Source organism: Galleria mellonella, unplaced genomic scaffold, assembly GCF_026898425.1.
Source record: "Galleria mellonella isolate WM207_F2 unplaced genomic scaffold, CSIRO_AGI_GalMel_v1 utg133, whole genome shotgun sequence".
Lineage (NCBI taxonomy): Eukaryota > Metazoa > Arthropoda > Insecta > Lepidoptera > Pyralidae > Galleria > Galleria mellonella.
Genome location: NW_026441990.1, coordinates 2,248,379 through 2,266,268, shown reverse-complemented (window position 1 = coordinate 2,266,268; position 17,890 = coordinate 2,248,379). Strand labels below are relative to the sequence as shown.

Here is a 17,890-nt window from a genome sequence, read left to right as displayed (position 1 = left end):
CCTATTTGGCTAATTCTTTTTTAATGTTTGTAAATGCCAGGACCAGGTTTAAGAAAAAAAAATCGTATAAATAAAAATCTCCATATAAAAAATGAGTGAGACAAAAAACAGCAGCAAAATATTTAATTGTCATTTTATTATATCGTCACACTGTCAAGGGAGGATTCGTTTCATTTCATTTCATTCTAATTTTCTTCATTATTATTTTTTATTAAAATTATAGACATAACCCAGTTACAGTATAAATTTATGTACAACTCACACTAGTCTCTCTGTTGCTTAACAAATTAATCTTAATATTATATACTCTATATATTTACAGATATTCTAGCTATGTACAAGCGAATATTAACAAAGGAGACTGTATATAATATAGAGCAACTTTTCTTTCTATAATTCATAGTATTAATTTTATATTATATTTGTATATATAATAATAATTATTTGTATATATAAATATATAATTATAATATTCGTTCTTTAAAGCTAAATACAATACAAATCCACTAACTGACTACAGTAGGTAGGTATAAAAGAAATATAGCAGCCATGAACTGAACTGTAAAAAAATATAATTATTTAACTAATATCACATGTAGCAAGTGAAATATCATTTGAACATAAAATCACATATACCATATTGACTGCTACAAAATCAGCAAAAAGTAAAAAATAAAACGCTGGCGTATTCAGATTTGTTCGTGAGTCATGGGTAGCACTCGTTTAGTAGGGTAAAATATTTCACTTTCAATAACAAACAGTAGCGAGTGTGATATTAGGTCATTGCGAACGAAAATCACAATATCATTTATAATAACTGATAATATAAAATAGTTAAAAATAACTATAATTAAATATAGCTAAAATTTAAATTACTAATATTTATGTACATGTCTTCTTAATAACTGTGTATCTTAGGTTTTTACGAACGCAAATCACATCTATCTTTTACATCTGATAGTAAAAAATAATTACAATTAATTATATTGTATTTAAATGTATGGCCACGCCTTCCTTTCCCATGGGTGTCGTAAGTGGCGACTAAGGGAACTCAAGGGTCGAGGGATGGGCCTAGCAGTATCTCTCTTAAAACATAATCAATGCCTAACTGTGGTTGCGAACCTGAGGGCCTACCATGAAATGTTTTCCGAAATTTCGGAGCCAAACGAAACACAAAATTGATGTTAAAATTACATAATACATGCCGTTTGGAAATATTAAAAATGTTAAAATATTGTTCCTTTGGACTTTTATGATAGGATGTATGACGAACGAAATGTTAAACTCCCATTTATTGGTCCGATTTTGGTATAAACAAAAACACGAAATTGAGTCCGAAATTTCGGAATTTATTTTCATGGTAGACCCGCTGCTTGCTAAGCGTGGCAAGTACTGACAAAACCTCCGAAGAGGCCTATATTCAGCAGTGGACAGTTAACGGCTGATATGATGCTTATTATTATATATTATTATACATATATTATTTACACATTTTCTTAATGATTGTACATCTAGTTAGTTAATACTACATCAATGTTGGTATGCTTCGCTGTCGGTCAGGCAAGCGCGGGGTCGGGCGCGGGCGGCGCCATACAGTTGCCGTCGGGGTAACGCTTCTTGAACGCCGCTATGAGATCAGGGTCCACTAGTCTCACACCATCCACCTGGTTGCCTAGTGTGATCCTACAGTAAACATACAAATATTATAGTTGGTTTTTGAAAACCGGCATTCTTTACCATTCTTTACCGTTACGTTAAACAGAGAGAGTAAATGACGGTGCATTGATTTAACAAAAACAATTTGTTAATTAATTTTTAATAACTTATTTAAAATTGTTTTAGTTGTAAGTAGATTATTTTTTGTAGGTTTTAAAAGCAGACACTTACCAATTAGGTTGTACATTGTGCGGTCGACCGAAGAGTTCTATTTTCCTAGTACCAGGACTGAGCCTCTCTGTAAATAAAATAAACATGATGTCTACATTTATACACAACGAGAATTTAACAAATTTACTGTGTTTGTATTGTATTGCATTTGTAGGTCCTGGCATAGAATGGGCCACACGTTCCTTTCCCGTGAGTGTCGTAAGAGGCGACTAAGAGAGTTTACGGTGGAGGGATGAGCAGCAGCATTCCTCTTAAAACACCATTAAAAGCCAGACTGCAGTTGGCAACCCGCCTGCCAAGCGTGGCAACTTATTTCAAAATACTTACCAATTATACCATATATTTCGTCTGGTTTGTGCGACGTGGCGCGAACTTCAGCCACTATGACGTCACAGTCGAGTCCCCGGTTCAGATTCTCAGGGTTTCCTTTCATGCCCACCTGTAACGAGAAATTGATTTTAATGGAGTTACTTTTATTAGAATACTAGCTGACCTGGCGAACTTCGTACCGCCTAAGAATTTTTTTAAGCGAATTTTTTCTATATATTGAAATAGTTATCCTATTCTATTCGGGGCGGAGACGAATCCAACAAATCATAGATTATCAAAATCATGTATAGATATGGAGTATATATGGAATAGAAAAGAAATAGACATTAGTAATGCAATAAACGACTAATGCAATTTGGAACATTTATGTATTGTATTTATAACATATAAACATATATAAAAAAAAAAAAAATTAAAAAACATTTTCCTGCCAATAAACCAGTTAGAAAGTGAATTTATTTTTACTTTTCCAATAATCATCGTATTTTTCTCAACTTTTTGAGACACTGTACTGCTATGAAAATGATATAAATTTTCAATGGAATCATACCAGACAGTGTTCCTTCCCGTGGTTGAGCCAGTGTCCGGTCCGGCCAGTGCGTATGATCCGCTGCAACTGGTTGGTCTTCACCCATATCAACTCGTCTACACGCTCGTAGCCCCACAGCTTGAGGCACTCCCGACCGAGTTCCATGGCCCTACGTTTATTTTATGTTTACTTATTCTTTAATGTGCTAATGAAGGGAATAATTATGCATATGGTGTACTTATGTGATTTAATAGTCGATTCCTTTCGATTCGACCGATTTTCACAATACTTTTTGCAAACAATGCGTTTATATCCGTATTGGTTCCATGTCAAAAAATATTTATAACGAAGCAAAATATTTATAATGTACGAAACATGTCGATGTTTATAGACGCATTCACGATGGAAGTAGCTTGAGTTTCACAGAGTAATTTAATTTTAAAAATTAAAAAAGAAATTATATTAATGGTTAATATGAATGTTAAATAAAAATAATTATATGTACTTATATACATTTTGACTGCGCAAAATATTTCCCTTTATGTTTGATTCATCTTTTAAGCTTGAAGAGTAGTATGTAGGTACATACAGGACAATTTATATAGATTACTAGTATTGTATCTCGTGTGAATCAGTATATATATGTTAAGTTAGGATATAATCTACCTGTGCACCAAATTTCATTCAAATCCCATCAGTAGTTTCTGTGTGAAAGAGTAACAAACATCACAACAAACTTTCGCATTAATAATATTAATAATTCACATCAATTTACCTGCCAGTAACCCAGAGAAATATGAGGCCGCTGTCCTGCAGCTGTGGTACACCAAGACATCGCATCTCATCGTCCGACATGGTACCATATGGTAGCTCCATGTGTATATCCCACGGCGGGTCCGCCATAATCACAGCAAACTTGCCTGTACAATGTATATTTTGTCATTTTAATTGGGTAATTTTGAATGGAAACATGTAGAAGTTCGTAGTTGAACGTAGTGTACTTAAGTGATATTCATTTTTGCCCGGAGCGGCAAAATAGATCGGGCAAGTCATAGATATGTAAAAATTTCAATAGACTTTTAGCTGGAGACTAAATAGGCTCTTTTGAGGTTGTCACAATGAAAAATTTACACATATAATTTATACCGTTGTGATTTTTTTAAATCTGAGACTCGTGTGTCACCTATGTGAAAATAATAATGGTTTAAAATAAGGATGTCTAATAAATTATATAACTTTTTTTTTATACAACTTAGAATGGCAAACAAGCTGACGGCCCATCTGATGGAAAGTGGTAATCGTCGCCTATTGACATGAGCAGTACCTTGGACATAACAGAGTGTACTGTTTCACCCATGATACCCCCCATGCGTTGCCATTCCTGAGAACTCAGGTGTTATTTCTCTGTACCTCGTAAATTCAAAATTATTTACTTAAAGAACACCAACAGCATATTGCATTATAACATATAGGTATAACAAACATTAAATATAATACAATATTAATGCACATGCCTAATATTAATTCACAGCATTTACTTTAACATAGTTATACAGTGCGAGAAAATGAAGTAACCATTATAATGAATTAAATAACACTAGACTACAAATATTTTAAAAGTTGCGTTATTAGTTATAAAAACATAATGAAAATAGACTCACCTAGAAAGGTCATGTCTAAATAACGCAGGTCGCATTGAATCCATTGTGGCGGTGTGAGGGTTAGGACTCCATCTGGCTTTGGTGCTGGTACATTTACCCCTATTAATGAATATTTTTATTACTGCTATCTGTCTCGAAAGGCATGCATTTGTATTCACTCATGTATACCCAATATATGAGTTTAGGTGACAATGAAATACTGTGAGCTCTGTGACTTATACATTATTTTTTGTTTTAAACTAAGATTATAAAGAGGAAAGATTTGACTTATTGTTTGTAATGGTTAAAGTAAAAAAAAAACATACTACAAACTTTTGTACTTTATTTAAAAAAAAAAAAAACCATGTGAAGCCTGGACTGATTGTTAGTCTTATATATCTTATATATAGATACTAAGGGAGGTTCTATGTGGCTATTCTTTTAGCCGAAAATAAGAATTATGTTGAAGAAAGAGTTAAAGTTTGATTTTCAAGCTATTCTGATGTGAGATTTCAAATCTTAACACGAAATCAGAAAGTTTAATTTTATTGATACAACTGTCTTACCGTTATGGGCGCCCTTGCTTGTAGTCTCCAAGCTAGGTTTGTGCGCGTTTGCATTAGGATCTGTATTGTCTACTTCATAGTGAACATATCTAGAAAAAAAACGATAAATTAGATTAAATCCTATCCATTTTATTCATAAAAATGGATACCTCCTATAAAATTATTATAGTATTCATATTTTTTAAGTTAAAAAAGAATTGTTCAGAAGAAAGAGATGAAATATTAACTATTTCTCTATATACATACAAGCGACTACAGCATGGGGTTTTTCTAAAGGGGGGTAAAGAGGTTTCTTCAGGGTCGGCAACGCACGCGTAATACCTCTGGTATTGGAGGTGTTTATAGGCTACGATAACCATTTACCATCAGGTGGGCCGTATGCTTGTTTGCCACCTCAGTGGTATAAAAAAAAAGCGCGGATCTACCGTCACGGGCACGATGGGCATACCCACAACACTAATACAGTCTTGTGACGTCACACTTTCAAGGGTTTTTTTTTATACAACTTAGAATGGCAAACAAGCTGACGGCCCACCTGATGGAAAGTGGTAACCGTCGCCTATAGACATGAGCAGTACCATGGACATAACAGAGTATACTGTTTCACCCATGATACTCCCCATGCGTTGTCATTCCTGAGGACTCAGGTGTTATTCCTCTGTACCCAGTAAATTCACGCCATATCCCACCCTTCAAACCGAAACATAGTCATGCAAACACAACTGCTTCACGGTTGAAACACGAATGTGTCAGAGGTGCCCAAGCAATCGACTTTTGTACAAAGTCTCCCTCTGGTATTTTCACAGTATATTGAGGTCGATAGGCTCATAAAATTGTATCCAATACCTTTATGTTTTTAATATTTTTGTAACTATCACGAGAGAACAAACTAATTCTTGAAGGTTGGACCGGCGCCTGTATACATCTTAGATTATACATGTTATACTAAGTCTTTTGTATACATAATAATTTATTTTTTTATTTATTTTTATTTATTTAAATTGTAAGTAATTAGATGTACTACGTTTTTATAAAATTTTTTTTTGGTAGTTATCAATATTTAAAACACAATAATTTCATTTCCTCCAAATTAGATTTTTCATCTAGGTGACGTAAAAATTTCATTATTTAAAGTCATAGGTAACAGGGAGGGGAAATCTTATAGAATTTTACCAAGAGCAGGCGATTCAGATTAACAAAAAAAAAATTATGTCATAGATATCTTGTACCCAGATAGAGTAAATATTCATATAACTTACTTGCAGCTATCCATGTGGAAGCAAGTGTTGAGGAAGGAGCAGTCACCGAGGGATTCATCCGTGTGACTCTGTATGATCTTTTTGAAGTGCAGTTTCTTGCAGCTGTAGTGGGGCGCGGGTCCGGAGCCGTCGGGTCCTGATGCACGCATGCACTCGGCTCGGGTGCCGTGCGGGCAGAACTCCATTACTTGTGCTCCTGAGGCAAAGACATTCACATCACAGATGAGAATTCGTAAGCATTTTAATAAGAGAACAGTTTAGAAGTAGCATGAACAAGTAGTTGTTACTTTGCAAAAGAGATAGGCATTTCATTCGTGAATACGCATAAACAATGGGGTGCTGTTATACCCTCATCATCATCGTCATATCAGCCATCTTCTCTCTATTGTTGAACAAAGGCCTCCCCCAAAAGGCTGGATTTTGCCAGTAGGTGTCACGCTTGGCTGACTGGTTGGAAACCGCATAAACTTTAGTGATGTTAAAACAGGGATGCTGCTACCCCTCCCTCGACCGTTAAGCTCCCTTAGTCACTTCTTATGATACTCACAGGAAAGGAATGGGTGGCCTATTCTATGCTGGGACCACACGGCAATGAAATGTTAATGAAATTTACAATGTACTTATTAGAACTTAGAAGTAGAATTGCATGACTACATGCAGATTTGGATCTGCGGCAAACAATGTTTCGCTCCATAAAGAAAAACGCTAGCTTCGCTCGTCATAAAACAGGACAAACAGAATTGTTTTTGTTCTAATTCTATTTGTTGTAAAAACAATTGTTTAAATCGATTTAAAATAGTCACAAAAAGTAAAAAAATAAAAAAAAAATATTACAATCGAATATTATACTTTTTTGTCCGTTTTATTTTGAAATTACTCATCATTATCAATATCATCACAGCCGTTATCCAAGCATTGCTGAACATAGGCCTCCCCCATAGACTGCCATAAGGAACGGTCCTGAGCCACCTGCATCCACTGACATCCTGCAATGCATTTGAAATCGTCACTCCATTTAGTGGAGGGTCGTCCTACATTGAGGTTGCCTGTATGGGGTCGCCACTCTAGAACTTTTGTGTTGAACGGTGTGGACTGCCGTACGGTGAGCGTGGACTGTAGGGGCGTTGGTTCAGGCTGGAGTGAAACACAGGGATTACTATTCTGAAGCCTCCGGTACCGTCTGAAGAGAGTATTTTTTCTTCTTGTCCTATTTCTTCTCGAGTGTAGTGCGCCGCTGCCCGGAAGCGAATGCCGCTCGACGAGAGGCGGCCTATCTTTATACCCGCCCGCTCGCACGATAACGTTTCCAACTCGCGATAGCGATCTGTGCGAGCGGGACGGGGCGAAAATGAACGAGACGCGTGTCTCTTCAGATCGGTACTCTATAGCGTCTATTTATTTATTTTATTTCAATTTACAATTTCTTAATTCTATTTATTGTTACAATTTCTATTCGTAGGTAATAATGACAACACGCAAAGGAATACTTTATTTAACTTACACTATCTTAAATCTATGTAAATCTATATAAAATAACAGAATACAAAACGATTAACTAGGACTTAACAACTATAAATTACGATATATACAAATAATGTCGCGAACATAATCTCCCGCCGCAGCTCTCGTAGCTGGAGTTAACTCGTGTTCGCGTCGCTCGATGTCGATGTGGGCAGTATGATCAGCTTCTTAGTGGGTCGCCGTAGGATGCCCTTGTTCGTCCGCACGTCGACCGCTCGGATCTCGCCGTCTGGTCCAGGGTAGGTCGCCACCACCACGCCTCGCGGCCACGTGTTGCGAGGCAAGGTCCCATCAGCTATTAGGACCAGGTCGTCCATTTTGATGGCTCCGTGTGTAGCTCGGGGCTCCCGCCGGTGTTGCAACTCGGGTAGGTACTCCTTCACCCACCGGTTCCAGAAGCAGTCAGCTAGCCTCTGGCTGGCACGCCACTCCTTGTGTCCCGCCGCGTCGCTCTCTGTGAAGCTGCCTGGCAGTGGGACGCGCGATGGACCGCCCAATATGAAGTGATTGGGGGTTAGGGCGCTGTCGTCGTCTGCCGATGTTGACACGTGGGTTAGCGGTCGACTATTGAGGGTGTGCTCGACCTCGACCAGCAGAGTGTGGAGGACCTCTTCCTTGGGGGCCCGCTCGTTCAACGTAGCGGCTAGTGCGGTCTTCACGCTACGCACCAGCCGTTCCCACGCACCTCCCATGAAGGGTGCGCTCGGGGGAATGTAGCGCCACCGGATGAAATGGACTGATGACTCTTCTTGGATGGCTTCCTCGGCTGCTTTCTTCAGTTCGACGTCAGCACCTTTGAGGTTGGTGCCTTGGTCGGACCATAATTCCGTGGGACACCCTCTGCGGCTTATGAAGCGCCGCAGGGCCATTATGGCGGAGTCCGTGCTGAGGCTGCCGGCGATTTCCAGGTGGACTGCGCGCGTCGTTAAGCAGGTGAAGAGCACTCCGTACCGCTTCTGGTGAGTGCGGCCCACTGTCACGGTCATAGGCCCGAAGTAGTCTAGGCCGGTGAACGTGAACGGTCGTTGATGATGCGCCAGCCTGCTATGTGGATGGTTGCCCGTTGATGGCTGCGCCGGTCTTGCTCTTCGTAGGCGGCACAGCTGACACCTCTTCAGTTCACTGCGGACGGCGTGTCGTAGGCGCAACACCCACAAGTGTTGTCGCACCTCGTTCGTGGTGATCTCGAAGCCGCCGTGGTGAAGTTTCCGATGCACCCATGCGATGTATAGGCGCACCCAGGCGTGGTTTCCGTCGACGATGGGGGCTCTCGTTGCTCGGCTGACAAATCGGCGGCGGCCGCTATTCTCGATCGAAGTCGCAGAATGTCGTCGTTGTCTATGACGACCGACAGCTGTATGAGTCGACTGGATGACGGCAGCTGTTTCCCATGTTTCAATACTGCGATTTCGTTGCCGAACGCCTCTTGTTGTATCGCGCGAATCCATAGTCGTCGCGCGCGATCTAGGTAGTGTGTGTCTATGGGGATGAAACACACAGATGGACTATTGCTGTTCTTGATTTTCATCTTCGTCTTCTCTCTATCGACTTTCTTCGTGCGGGTCCAAGTGGGGTCGGTGCTCTCTTTCTTCTTGTTCCTCTTTCGGATGGCGGTACAGCGTTGACTGGTCGGTCGCAGGAGGTCGATGAACTGCAACACTCGTGCTGAACTGCGAACAAGTTTCAACCAATTAGAAAAACGTGACGGATCGGGTAATGCTATAGACAACTGCGTCGCGTTCTGTAGCTTGTGTACGCGTTCTTCTCCCGTTTCCGCTTGACTATCGTCGCTCGTACTATCTTCACGCGGCCACTGGTCTTCGGGAAGGTACAGGAAGTCCGGCCCACGGAACCATCTATGCTGCGAGCCGAAGTCCGTCGGTGGGTCGCGTGTGGCGTCGTCTGCTACGTTGTGCCGCGTCGGTATCCATCTCCACTCGTTCGTCTTCGTTTCTTCGACGATCTCGGCGACTCTATGCGCGACGAACGGCTTGTATGCGCGAGGACCGGTGCGTAGCCATGCGAGCACGGTGCGTGAGTCCGACCAGTATACTCGGCGAGCGGGCTTCAGGTCGTGTTCTTCGACTGCCGTGCGCGATAGGCGACACCCGAGGACGGCCGCTTGCAGCTCCAGTCGCGGTATCGTGGTCACCTTGCTGAGTGGGGCCACTCGTCCCTTTGCCGCGATCAGCGACACGTGGACCTCGCCGGTCGCGCTTACGGCCCGCCAGTACACGGCACAGGCGTACGCGTCCGAGCTGGCGTCGACGAATGTATGCAGCTCCGCTGTATCGGCCGTGGCTACCTCCGGGTAGCACCGCGGCACCTCCAGCGCGGACAGCCGTCGCACGTGGTCCATCCAGCTCCGCCAGGCGTCCGCTTCCCGTGGTTGCAGCTCGGTGTCCCAGTCGATACCGGTACGCCACGTCTCCTGCAATATCTTCTTCGCCTGTATGGTGATGGGAGTGGCGAGGCCCAGTGGATCGAACAGCGACATAATCGCTCGTAGCGCTTCCCTCTTCGTCGGCGTCTGTTCCCCGCTGGCTATCTGTGGCGGAAGCTTGTGTCCGTTGAAGTTGAAGCCTAAGGTGTCTTCAGAAGGTCGCCATACCATCCCCAGTATCTTCTCCGCGTCGAGTTGTACCACGCTGTCCCCGCCGGTGTCGGAGAACGCGGCGCGCACTTGATGCGAGTTCGACGCCCACCGTTGGAGATAGTAGTTGGCTCGACCGTGGATCTGTGCGACCTGTCTTGAGACGCGTACGGCTTGCTCTTCCGTGTCGAAGCTGGCGAGGTAGTCGTCGACGTAGTGGTTCATGACCACCGCCGTTGCTGCCTCCGGGAACTCTTCCTTGTACTGTTCTGCGTTCTTGTTCTTGACGTAGATTGCTGTACACGGTGACGATGTTGCGCCGAATATGACACTCTTCATCCTATATTCCACAGGTGGACCCTCGTCGATCTCCTCGCCACAGGAACCGTTGCATGTCCCTATCTTCTTCCCGTATGGTGACCCGCATGAACATGTCCTTTATGTCCGCCGTGACTGCCACCCGTCGTTGCCGGAACCGCATGAGGACCCCCGGTAGCGATTGAAGTAAGTCGGGGCCCGGCAGCAGCATGTCGTTCAAACTGATGCCCTTCGTCTTGGCTGCTGCGTCGTGCACGATCCGCAGTTTCCCCGGTTTCTGCGGGTTGATGACGGCGAAGTGTGGCAGGTACCACACCCGTTGGGAACTCCGTGGCGGGGCGACTTCGGCATACCCGTTCTTGAGTAGCGTGTCCATTTGTTGTTCATACCTCTTCTTAATTTCTTCATTCTTGTCGAGTTTCCTTTCGACCAGTTGGAGACGTCGCATTGCCGATTCGTAGTTGTCCGGCGGCACAGGGTCGTCCTTCTTCCATAATAACCCCGTCTCGTATCCTCCCGCCGGTAACGGACGAGTTTTCTCCTCTAAAATGCGTAGGGCGCGACGTTCCTCTTCATTGTAAGACTTCTTCGGTGCGATTCCCAGCGATTCGAGCGCGAAATGTTGCTTCATCATTTCTTCCATCGATTGTTCCTCTTCATGTGTCGTCACTATGTGGCTGATTCTGTGCACCTGCTGTCTTGTCCTGCCGCGACTCGTACCGTGCAGTACCCATCCCAGGTCGGTGAGTGATGCGACCGGCTGCGTGTCGGATCCTCTTCTGACTTCGTGGGCCAGCAGTAGGTGCCAGTTGTCTTGCCCCAACAGTACCGTCGGTTTGCCCTCTTCATAGACCAATTCCCTCTCTATGTCCCGCAGATGTGGACAGCCCTTGATGACGCTGCGTGGTACCGACTGCGGTGATAACTGCAGTCTGTCCATCGTCCGTGCCCCCACTGTGTATTCTTGTGAATTCCGCCCGCGGATCTTGAAGTGAACACGCGTCGATTGAGCTGCGTTGATCCGTGCCCCGGCCACACCTTCCATGTAGAATGGTGCGGGGGGACCCGTAGCACCGATTCGCTCCGCCACCGTCGTCTCGATGATGGTGCAAGTCGACCCGTCGTCCAGTAGCGCGTAGGTGTCGCACGTTCCCGTGGGACCGGTGACTCGTATCGGCAGGATCTTCAGGAACGCGATCTTGTCGTTTTCCCTTGCCGATGCGGTGACTGCGGCGGACTTGTCCTCGACGACGTGTGTTGTTACTTCATTCTCCGGCTGTTGTCGCGTGGTGTGCAGCAGAGGGTGATGAGTCTGCGTGCACTCATCCACTCCACATCTCTTGCTCTTGCAGGCGTGGCGAAATCTTCTCACTTTGAGGCAACGGAAACACAGCCTATGAGTCTTCGCTAACTCCCATCTCGCCGATGTGTCTGCTTCCTTCATCGTCTTGCAGTCCGATGGAGCGTGTCCCTCTCGTCGACACATCGGGCACGGTGGTGTAGCGGGTTTCTCCTGCGTCGTGTATGTCTTCGCCGTCTTCCTAGGAGCGGACTCCCGCCGGTCTTCGGACGGTATCTCCTCGGCGGGGGCGAAGTTTCCACATCGTGCGGCGGTCCTTTGCAGGAACTGAGAGAGTGTTATGAGGTCCGGTTGTCCCTCCGGTTGGTCGTTGGCGAAATCGTAGTACTTGAAGCGTAGTACCGACGGCATCTTCTCTGTGACGTTTCTCACTATTTCTTCGTTGTATAGGTAGTGACTCTTGTTCAGCGCTCGTATCGTGGCGACGACGTTCTGCACCTTGCTTGCGAAGAGGCAGACGTCTCTTGCGTTGTCCGAGAGTCGTGGTAGCGCGCGGAGTTTGTTCAGTTCGGCTGTGACGAGTGCTCCAGGGCGGCCGAACCTCGCGGCTAACATCTTCATTACTTCTTCTGCGGTCGTAGACCCGACGAATAGGGAGCGTGCCGCGTCCTTTGCGGCCCCCTTCAAGCTTCTGCGCAGTCTTGCTAGGTTCTCTTGTTCTGTGAGTTGACTTGCGCTCTCTTCATAGGCCATCTTCCATGGTAACCACTCGCTCGACGATCCATTGAAGACTGGCAACTCGGTGACTCTTGACGCTGGAGGGCAGTATGTTGCGAGCGGCCATCTGCATGGCGATCGCAAACTCATTACAATCGATGCCCACCTTCAGCACCGGTTCTTCTTTCTTCATCGACTGCATCGCTGCTGCTATCGTAGGCATGGCGGCATGTGGGTCAACGTGGCGTGCGTGGTCCCGGTGAAGTGCGTCGCTGCTCGGCTGTGGCGGCGGCGCTCTCGAATCCTCTTCAACGGGTCTCGATGGGACGAACCCCTGACGCTTGCCGGTGACTTCTTCTATCTCTGGTACATGCGGCTCCATCGTGAGTGCCAGCGTGCTTCGATGAACCCAATCCGACGTTCGTTCTCTTCTGACGGTAGCGTCGTCGTCTTCTACTTCCTCGTCGTCCTCTGATTCGGCTTCCAGGGCGGCGACACGTGCGGCGGCCAATTCCACCTCCTTTCGAAGTAGCTCCTCCCGTGCCTTGGCCAGAGCCTTCTTCTTCTGCGAGGCCGTGGTGCGAACCGTGCGTGCCGTGCCGTGCTTCGGTTCCTTCTTCCTTGCTGTCTCCTCTGTCGTTCCTGTGGCTTCGGTAGTCTCCGTGGCTCCTGTGGTCGTCGTATCGCCGGACGTGTTCGTAGTCGATGTGGTGGCGGCGGTAGACGACGTGGCAGCGACAGATGACGTTCTGACAGCCGCAGACGACGTGGTGGCAGCAACGGACGGCGTGGCAGCGACGGACAGCGTTCCGGCGGCCGTAGTCGACGTGGTGGCGGCGGACGTTGTGGCTTCGGTGACGGCGATTTTTTGTTGCGACGACTTCATGTTTCTCGTAGTCGGCATTTCAGCGATCCGGCTTCAGAATGGTCTTCCTCCAGCGATCCGGCTTCTCGATGTACCAACGGTGTTCCTCCAGCAATCCGGCTTCTCGAAGGACCACGATGAACGGTGTGGACTGCCGTACGGTGAGCGTGGACTGTAGGGGCGTTGGTTCAGGCTGGAGTGAAACACAGGGATTACTATTCTGAAGCCTCCGGTACCGTCTGAAGAGAGTATTTTTTCTTCTTGTCCTATTTCTTCTCGAGTGTAGTGCGCCGCTGCCCGGAAGCGAATGCCGCTCGACGAGAGGCGGCCTATCTTTATACCCGCCCGCTCGCACGATAACGTTTCCAACTCGCGATAGCGATCTGTGCGAGCGGGACGGGGCGAAAATGAACGAGACGCGTGTCTCTTCAGATCGGTACTCTATAGCGTCTATTTATTTATTTTATTTCAATTTACAATTTCTTAATTCTATTTATTGTTACAATTTCTATTCGTAGGTAATAATGACAACACGCAAAGGAATACTTTATTTAACTTACACTATCTTAAATCTATGTAAATCTATATAAAATAACAGAATACAAAACGATTAACTAGGACTTAACAACTATAAATTACGATATATACAAATAATGTCGCGAACATGTGTTTTGTGACCATCCCATTACCACTCCAGATTGATTGTCTTTATTTTTAAACGACTAAACAAGATAAAATAGTTTACTATATTGCGTTACCTCCTTGACTTTTAAATTTGTCAGCGAGAGACTTCTCCTTGGCAGTGGGCTTACTGAGTAAGTCCATGATCTCCTCTCCAACCCTCTTGACTGCCTTTTCTCTACTCGATGGCATTGCTAATAATGACTGTGGAGAAATAAAAATTAATCTATTAATCTAAATTTAACAGGACAGAGAAACAGAGTAATAGTATGTAATCAATTAATTACTAGAAACTCAAGCAATTAACGATATGTAATAAATCAGTTATTTCATTGTTTTATGCACATTATTTATTTATATATCTCTAGCTAGCTATCTCTATCTCTATATAGCTCTCGTATATTCATTTATAGTATAGATATTAGGTTATAGCCAATATGTACACAGACAGACTTATCCCTTAAAGGGATTTCTTCCAGTCAACCTTGAGAACTCGAAAGAAGAAAGTTTATAAGGTTTGTATATAAAGCATAACATATATGGTACAAAAATAATACTTATTTTTGTTACACTAAATTTATATGACAGAGTAATGTTAGTTTTACCATACCTGCCAACTTCTACAAATAAAACATGAATTTTTTTTTTATAAATCTGGCCTTATTTTGCGATAACCTTAATAATTGAATATTAAAAAACATTTAGTTATTATTGAAGACTTCCATTAGTGTATTTATACCAAAATGTCAATAAAGCCGTCCTAAAAGGCGTTGAATTATCACGCGCACGCATTTTCACAGCGACGTTTTATATTTTACCAGAGTAAGATTTTGTACATAAGTCGTTTACTTGGGAACCTCTGTCCCATTCGTGTTTCTACAGTGAAGCAGTTGTGTTTCGGTTTGAAGGGCCTATAAAAATGTAAATATATCTCAGTTGTACAGACAAAGTCACAGGTAAAAACTAGTATTCATATAATAATAAAATACCACTTACCATTATATCGGTATCACCCTTTGCTGTTTTCTTTTCTTCTGTAGTTGTTTTTGCTACTTTGACCTTTGTACTTTCTTCAGTAACATTGTTGCCTGGAAAAATTATCAGTATTTGATATCATTAGTTCTTTCCTCCATTCATAACAGCTTATTAACATGCCACTGTTGGGCATAGATTTGTTTCTATAAGAGAAGGATATTAGCCTACCATTACCAAAGAATGATTTAATATATTTATTAACAACTCAATTTGGTTGTATTTTTTAAATGTTAGTTAAAACTAAACTCCACTATTTATTCTGAAGCACATACTTTTAGATTGGTCCAATAGAAATATTATCAAAATCAGTAGTTTAGTTTTTATTCTGTGCTATTATTATTATTGTGTACTAAAGTAGATAGATCATAAAAAAGTTAGTCTGTAAATGTCATCCTGGCTAGAGTGATCCAGTGTTACAAGAATGTATATTATAGTAATTATAATTATATTGGATGACTAGTGGTAATTTTTCTAGTAATATACTTTGTCAGCTCAATCTCTAGATGTTTCCATCTGGATACTATGATAGTTAGTTCCTAAATTAATGAATTTATCATTATAAGCCAACTGACTTACATATATCATTTGTTGGTATCTCACCATACGAGCATACTAGTCATCAATAGTGCACCATTAAAAAAATCAACATTTTTTTTCTATAGATGTAATGGACTGATCATATTTATAGTTTGATTCCATATAATTAGTATTGAAGGCTTATAAAGTTTTAATACCCTTCCTCTTGCTGGTAGTAGACTGTTCCTCTATGAGAGCAGCCAGTACGGCTGCCAGTCGTACACACTCCGCACTCACTACTTCAATATCTCCATCCGAAGTGCCCTCTGAACGCTCCTTTATTCTATTTACAATACATAATTAAGTATAGTGAAGCTTAAATAGCAGAATAAGTAGCTATAGAGCATTGATATTTAAAAAATCAAATACTTATATTGCAGTACAAATATTACATTTTAAATAAAAAAAATATATATCACATGACAAGGCATAAGTGAAGTTAAATAATCAAACAACTTCAAAAAGAAGGAGGATCTCAATTTAGTTGTATTTTTCATGTTTTATGCCTCATAACTCTGTCAGTTGTAATTTAATTTAAAAAAAATCTTAATCTGAAAAGATATACTTAGAGATTGGTTTCATAGAAATTTTATCAAAATTGGTTCCATAGTTAATTTTTACATAATTGAAGTTGTTTTTTTTTTGTGAAACACAATCTTAACTATTTTCATATATGATGAAATATTATATGATAAATAATTATACAATTAGTAAGAATATTTCAGCATATTTGACTAAAAGCAAAACTGTGTGGTTAGAAATGAATTTAGATTTGGGTATCTACTAATTTTTTTTTTAATTCCATGGTATAGGGATAACATTTATCTATTATTATTATTAGACATCTAATGTAATAATATGAAATGTAAATATAAAAATATGAAATATTTATAAATATGAAATATTACTTACATTATAAGTTTCTGGGTGGCAAATTTTTGAAGAAGACTTGCCACTATGCCTGCATCGACATCCCCAAGTCCTGGCATTAGGGCGCTGGCAGTCGCTGGTAATTGCAACTGCATGTCTGATAACACTTGCAGTAATCGCATCTCTAATGATACTGATGGGACTTGTTTAGGTTTATCTGTTCTTTGAGGGGCTGAAAAATATTTTTTATTCTAATTAATATATATGTTCCTATAAGTATTGTTAATAATTATCACTCAGCCAGACAGTAAAGACAGTATCAATTTATTTGCATTTGAATTAAAATGAAATTGTTTTGATTTAGTGAAACTAACTTTAATGGCACTAATGCCATAAAATTAGTTTACTACTGTAATCTTTAAAACAATCAAGCATAAAGAGCAAACAATAAAGAGTATCTATCTATTTACTTTTATAGTTTGTAATGTAAATTAAGCTTATTGATTTAGCAATATGAGATGCTAGTTTATCTGTCCCCTTTTAGAATTTATATGCAAAAACCCAAAATTAGTAATGTTAGTGGAGGGAAATTTCAAAGGGAATCCATTCTACAACTTTTATATGAAAGAATGAAATTGATGCCTACATTGTCTATTTTGAAAAGGAAACTGTAATATTTTTACTTTCTTTAAAAAATCCCATTTTTAAATTTTATATACTAAACTTACAGTCGTTCTTCAGCGGGGCCGGGCTATGTACGACCCGATCTTTGCCGCTCGGTGATCCTTCACTCTTGTCAGGCGGTGCCAAGTTCGCGCCCAAAATATTTTGCCGTTCCTTTTTCCGTTTCTCTAGTTTTTCTCTTAAACTGTTCCTCTTACTTTTCACAGCTTGAATCTCTTCCCAAGCGTCAGACATGATGTTCTTTTTTAAATTTGGACTAATAAATACAAGCCGGTTTGGACACAGAGGTTATGGTTTTGTAAAAAAATTGATTATCACATATTTTATTACCTAAATTGTTAAAAACTTTTTTAAATGCTAAAATATTAAAAATTGTGAAATATTATTAAATTTTAGTTATTAAAAATAAATAGTAAAGAAGCCAAAACACAGACTATTTTTGACAGTTACAATGCTGTCATAATGATAGCTACACTGACATATTTTCTGAACGCTAAAAATCTTAAATTTGCGCTCAAT

At 41.9% G+C, this 17,890-nt stretch overlaps 1 protein-coding gene across 1 annotated transcript; it reads right to left on the bottom strand.

The window, feature by feature from the left end:
- Positions 1-117: 117 nt before the first annotated feature.
- LOC113511126 (N6-adenosine-methyltransferase subunit METTL3) lies at positions 118-17,842 on the bottom strand. Its single transcript, XM_026894723.3, has 13 exons — positions 17,416-17,842; positions 16,730-16,919; positions 15,976-16,100; positions 15,203-15,294; positions 14,284-14,410; positions 6,212-6,407; positions 4,953-5,041; positions 4,408-4,506; positions 3,522-3,666; positions 2,768-2,915; positions 2,215-2,326; positions 1,888-1,954; positions 118-1,683 (listed from the first exon to the last, which is right to left on the bottom strand). The coding sequence occupies exons 1-13, from the start codon at positions 17,603-17,605 to the stop codon at positions 1,557-1,559; spliced, it is 1,707 nt and encodes a 568-aa protein (XP_026750524.2). The 5' UTR covers positions 17,606-17,842; the 3' UTR covers positions 118-1,556.
- Between the last annotated feature and the right edge of the window lie 48 nt (positions 17,843-17,890).